The 6,000-nt window shown below is 53.5% G+C and overlaps 1 protein-coding gene across 2 annotated transcripts in view; it reads left to right on the forward strand.

The window, feature by feature from the left end:
* ABR (active BCR-related) overlaps positions 1 to 6,000 on the forward strand; it is a 169,389-nt gene that overhangs the window by 89,186 nt on the left and 74,203 nt on the right. For both annotated transcript variants that reach the window (XM_015422061.1, XM_015422060.1), the window contains one exon: positions 1,663 to 1,723. In XM_015422061.1, coding sequence (XP_015277547.1) covers positions 1,663 to 1,723 — 61 coding nt within the window. The remainder of the gene's footprint in view (positions 1 to 1,662; positions 1,724 to 6,000) is intronic.

Below are 6,000 nucleotides of genomic sequence, written 5' to 3' on the forward strand. Positions count from 1 at the left end.
ATAAATTTGAACAGGTAAAAAAAGGTTGGTCTTTGATATGCATGACAACTATAACAATGGGTCACACCACTTCTGTGTTGGGCAGGGGTCTGTGGCCCAAGTTATAGATCCATGGGCCACCTCTTCTGCTTTGGTGGTGCACATGATTTGTGCCATGTAACCTAATTTGCATATTTTTGCTTACTGGTTTTGCTTCTCTTTGCTGTGGAGGCGGCGGGAGAAAGTACTGTCAAGTCACTGCTGACTTGTGGTGACCCTGTAGGGTTTTCAAGCAGAAAGACGTCCAGAGGTGGCGTGCCATTGCCTGCCTCTGTGTAGCAACCCTGGGCTTCCTTGGTGGTCTCCCATCCAAGTACAAACCAGTCTTCATTTCTCTCCCGGTCAAGTGGAAGTCCTACTCCACTTCCTACCCTGCTCGAATTCCTACACACTTAATGTCAATTTCTGGTTTCCGTTATTCTGCTTCTAAAATCTTCAGTTTTCCAAGATCTTGTGATTTGCTCACAAGGTGGATTCAGTCGGGTAGCCATGTCGGTCTGGAGCAATAGAACAGAGTTTGAGTCCAGCGGCACCTTTAAGACCGACAAAGATTAATTCTGGGTATAAGCTTTTTTGTGTATCTGAAGAAGTGTGCCTGCACACAAAAGCTTATACCCAGAATAAACTTTGTTGGTCTTGAAGGTGCTGCTGGACCCAAACTCTGTTCACAAGTGGGGCAGTGAAAAGACTGTGGATGGAAGTGTATGGGGGCATGTGGAGGGGAGGAAATCGCCTTTTAAGTTTTTCAAACTAGACAAACTCACCAGCTTATGACCTCCGCTGCCTGTGATGGCTAAAATGAAGCTTCCGTGCTGAGAGGCAGTCTACCCTTGATTGCTAGACCATGGGAACAAGCAAAACGGCATTGGTGTGGGTGGGGTGCCACGGAGGATTGTCTGGTTAGGTGTGTCCAATCCTATAAGGCAGTTCTGATGCTTTTGGGGTGAGAGAGGAGATGCCATCAGATTCCAGTCTGTGTCACAGTGTGTGCATGCACATGTTCGGAAGCTTGGGCGTCCTGCTTCAGTTTCAGCAAGAGGTCCTCATCTGAAATCCATTCTGTTCTCCACTCCCTCCACTCCAGGCTGAGCAAGGTTGGGGCTGCCAGTTCTGTCCATAAGGCCATGGCTCTTTGACCACAAACGTGTCCCCGATTGTGCATGTTTCAGTGGTAGATGCATGAGAAGTGGGCAAGAAGGGGAAAGGGTGGGCTCTGCACATTCTCAGAAGTAGGGGTGGAAGGCTTTTTGTTTCGACCAGAGTATGACCACAGGGCTTGAATCCTTCAGATTTCTTGAAAAGGGAGAAACCGACACACACAGAGACCCCCAAACCTCCCGATTAGTGTTCCCTCTAAGCTGAGTTAGTGTGAGCTAGCTCACAGTTTTTTAGCCTCCGGCTCACACATTTTTGTCTCAGCTCAGGAAGGATGGCTCCAGAGCAGACTGATTTATGCAGCAGCCAAATCGCTCGCTCACAACTTTAATGCCACTAGCTCACAAGGTAGAATTTTGGCCCACAAGACTCCGCAGCTTAGAGGGAGCATCGCTCCCGATCCCAGAAATGCAAGCCCTTTCCACACTGTGCAATTGCCGCTAACAAACCGACGTTTCCCTTTGGCAGGAGTTGAAGGTGAAGGGCCCCAAAGATTCCAAAGAGAGCCACACCTCCGTCACCATGGAAGGTATTGATTCTCCTCCATTAAGGGTGTGCGCGCGAGTGTGTGCATGGTGTGTGCGGGAAGCCTTTGTCTGCCTCTGTCTCTTCCCCCCCTTTCCCCAGTGACCTTAACCCATGCATTATGGATCGCATCCTCTGTGGAGATGGAGCCTTTTGTGCGGTTCCGGGAGGGGAGGCGAGAGGTGAGGAGGGGGCTGCACCTCTTTAGGATGCTGGTGGCGTCTGACAGCTCTCACGCCCCCTTCCCTCCTCCTCCTCCTCCTCCTCGCCACCAGCTGCCTTTTGTCGATCTCACCGGCAGCCACCACTCTTCCTTGGACCGCCGATGGAGCTGGGAGTGGGAGCCAGGCTGCAAAGGGGCCACCATGGAGATTCTGCTGATCGTCCGTTTTTGCTGTAACTGCACCTACGGTGGGGGGACCCTATGGGCACGCAGCCTCCTTTTTCGTCAGTCGGTGGGGTGTTTCTTTGTTAGAGTACTGTCGCTTAGAAGCCCAGGGTGTCTGGGCTTTCCTTTCTGACATGCTGGGGTGGTGGTGTGGGGATTCTGGCCCCTCCGTTGTGACCCATCAGGACACACACACCCCCGAAGCTGGAGGGTACAACCTCGTCCGTAAGAGTGGAGGTTCTTAGAGTGGCTCCAGAGGGTTTCTTCCTCTCCGTCATGCTTGGCTGTGGAGACTGAACTTGGAAATTTCTTTGTTCTTGCCCATCCCAGGGCTGGGTTTTCTCTCATGGATTTCTCCTGGGCTCGGTTCGGATATCGTTTGGGGCGATGGGAGGGGAGTGGGGGACCAAGGGAGGGTGCCTTTGGGAGCCCCTGGAGCTGCTGAGAGGCGGGCTGGGGACCCGTAACGGCAGGCAGGTGCGAGGGAGTGGGCGGGGGTCACCACATTCTGCCTGCTTGAATGGAACTTCTTGGCTTGCCACCTTGTGCGCTGGGTGCTTTTTACGGTCTTTTTTGGAAGGCATGCTCCGAGAGTGAGGTACGTCTTCAGTTCTTGTTTCCAGAGTCTGTGAGAAAGGGGGCGTGGGGCTGGCCCTCGGTTGGTCATGGTTCCCCCACCCCAAAGCCTTATCGTGTTGTTTTTTTGGCCGGCGGCGTGGCAGCATCTCACCCTAGTCTCGACACCCCAAGTGTTTGGTCGTGAAGGATGTCCCCCCCCCCCCCCCCCCCCCTGTAACTATGACAACGGCAGGGGCTGGGGAGGACGGCCTAGTAGCCGCCGGACAAGGCATGAGGGGCGAGGCCATGACGTCAGCGGACCTGCTGTATCTGCTCTTTCCTGGCATGGCAGGGTAACCTTTTTGAGGCGCAACCACTCCCATGCTTGGGGCTTTTCGACATGAGGGTGTTGTTAATTCTGCCTCATTATCTCCCTTCTTTTGGCTGCCGCCTCATGAGGTGACACAGGGGGACCATGTTAGGTGTCAGATCAGAGGGTATCAAATTGTCAATGATTTAGCTGCAGGGTTCGTTTGTGGGGGCTTGCAGCCAGGATATGGATGTGCCTTCTTCCCCTCCCTTGTAATTTTGGAGGGTTTGGTGGGGGGGGGAAGGGGGGGATAGCAGACAGAAGTGGCTTCCTCTGCTGGACTGGTCAGCATTTGCGTGTGTTGCCGGGTGGAGGCGGATGGGGCGAATTTCCTTATTTTTTGTCACGTTCAGAATGAGACTGGGCTTGTTCCTGTTTTGCTTTGGGGAAGTGTAGGAAGGGGAAAATCCACTTTGGGTCTGGGTAAGAGTCAGGAATCACACACACACACACACACACACACACACGATTCTTGCAAACAGTTTGCCCTGCAGGGCTCAGCAGAGAGGGGCTGCCCCCCCCCCCCCGGGCACCAGGCTGTGAAACAGCACAAGAGGGGGGCTCCCCCCCCCCCCCAGGTAGCAGGTTTGGAAGCAGTCAAAGGACAGCAAACAGTCCATTATTGAACTTAAAGGTAAAGGTACAGGTTTCCTTTGCTCGAAAGCCAGTCGAATCCGACTCTAGGGTTGCGGTGCTCATCTCCGTTTCCAAGCCGAAGAGCCAGCGCTGTCCGAAGACGTTTCCGTGGTCATGTGGCCGGCATGACTAAACACCGAGGTGCACGGAACGCTGTTACCTTCCCACCGAAGTGGTACCTATTTATCTACTTGCAATTTCTTGCTTTCGAACTGCTAGGTTGGCAGGAGCTGGAACTAGAGACGGAAGCTCACTCCGTCATGCGGCAACTCGGGTCTCGAACTGCTGAACTACTGATCTTCCACAGCCTGCAGTTCAGCGTCTTAACCACTTGAGCCACCACAGCTCCATTATTGAACTTACAGGGCTCTTTTTTATTTTTGGACTCTGTCATCAAAGGGTAATGGGTCACTTCCGGGAAAGGGTATTCCCACCCCAAGTGGGGGGGGGGGGCAGACTTTTCGGAAATGATTGAAAAGAACAGTTTACCAAGCAGCAACTTATATGCAGGGTTCGTGTAACCCCTTGAGCATCTGGTTCCTCTATTGAGGGGAATTTCTCCTACAAACCCCCCCCCCCGAAAAGAATGAAGAAAGTTAGCTATTAGCAAGTTCAAAATCTGACTTCAGTGTGAAGTGTGAGGGGGGTTTCCCCAATTCCCACCCAAAACATGAGAATCTCCCATATTTCTTGCCGGTTAAGCTGGGTTGAAAGAAATACCTACAAAACTGTTGCCATAAAATTGGAAATGCCTCCCCCCCTCCCCCCCGCCTCTAAGCTTTTGCTTCCACGACCCTCACTTTTGTGACTTTGGCATGGGGCTGAGGCCATCTCTCAGGCCCTGGGAAGGGGGTGGGGCTTGGAGGTAGGGTTGCCAAGTCCATCTTCCACCCCCAGCGGGGGACTTTGGGGGCGTTCCTGGAGGGGGCGGGGCATCCCCGATGTGATGACGTCATGTTGGGGACGTCCCCCCCCCCCATGGGCCGGATCTCCAAAAACAGCAGTTCCCTTCACTTAAAGGAGCCGGCGTTTCCCTTTTAAGCGCAGGAGCCGGCGTTTCCCCTTTAAGAGCAGCCGCGTTTCCCTTTTAAGTGCACAAAGCTGGCATTTCCCTGCAAGCCTGATCTCAAATGGAGATCGGGCTTGGGAGGAAACAGGGGTTCCACACACTTAAAGGGAGAGAGAGGGGTGGATGTGGGTGTTGGGGGTGGGCCGGCGGCGGGTAGAACCCCCCCCAAAATGGGGGACCCCTGGCAAACCGGGGGGGGGGGGTTGGCAACCCTAATTGGAGGTGAAACACCGCTCTGGGTGCTGAAGGAAGAAATGGGCCTATAGTCTGAGAGAGTTTGCCAGAGTGTGGAATGTATCACTTTAGACATGACAAGCTGGGGTTCTGTGAGGAATGATAGAATTGGAAGGGACCTCCAGGGTCATCTAGTCCAACTCCCTGCACAGGAAATGCAGGAATTCACAAATACCTCCCCCTGACACCTCCAGTGACTGCTGTTCCAAAACAAAAAACCTCCAGGATCCCCGGCAAAAATGGCCAGGAGAAAAATTGCTTCCTGACCCCATAGTGGCGATCAGCATTTCCCTGGGCGTGTAAGAAAGGGCCATGAGAACTAAGCACTGATGCAACCCTTCCTGCCCTCCCTCTCATGATCTGCCTCAGTTCACAGAATCAGCATTGCTTGGCAGATGGCCATCTAGCCTCTGCTTAAAAACGTTGAAAGAAGGAGAGCCCACCGCCTTCTGAGGAAGCCTGTTCCACTGAGGAACTGCTCTGTCCGGAAGTTCTTCCTAATGTTTAGCCAAAAACTGTTTTGATTTAATTTCAACACCTTGGTTTTGGTCCAACCTTCGGGCAAGGGGAGAAAAATGGGACACCTGGCCCCTGCCTGGGATTCTGTAAGGGGCCGATTGCTCCTCTCGTTTCCTGTCTCTCTTAACTGATTCTCAGCCGCTGTCGCTGTTCTGTGCCTCCTGAAACATGCTCAGTCCTCATCAGGCTGGCTTCTCCCAATTGGTTACTTTACAAAGTCATCTTTTCTGCATACCTGGAGGGTTTCCCAAGTAGGTTGAGACCCCTAGCCTTGTCTGTGAGGGCCCCCGTTGTGCAACTATTGTGGCCTGTTGGTTTACTATTAGAAGGAACAAGAAGCGGGGACCCACGATACTCGCGCGCGTGGGGGGGGAGCTCCACATGGCGGAGGAGGAGGATGCAGCCGCAGGCGAGCCTTTCCCCCCGCCCCACCTTTCACCGATGGTGAGGCCCGGGCCCACCAATCCTTCTCCCTCACCAACCCCCCCCCCCGGCACCAACAGTGAG

This window comes from Gekko japonicus, unplaced genomic scaffold (assembly GCF_001447785.1).
Source record: "Gekko japonicus isolate JY-2015 unplaced genomic scaffold, Gekko_japonicus_V1.1 scaffold182, whole genome shotgun sequence".
Lineage (NCBI taxonomy): Eukaryota > Metazoa > Chordata > Lepidosauria > Squamata > Gekkonidae > Gekko > Gekko japonicus.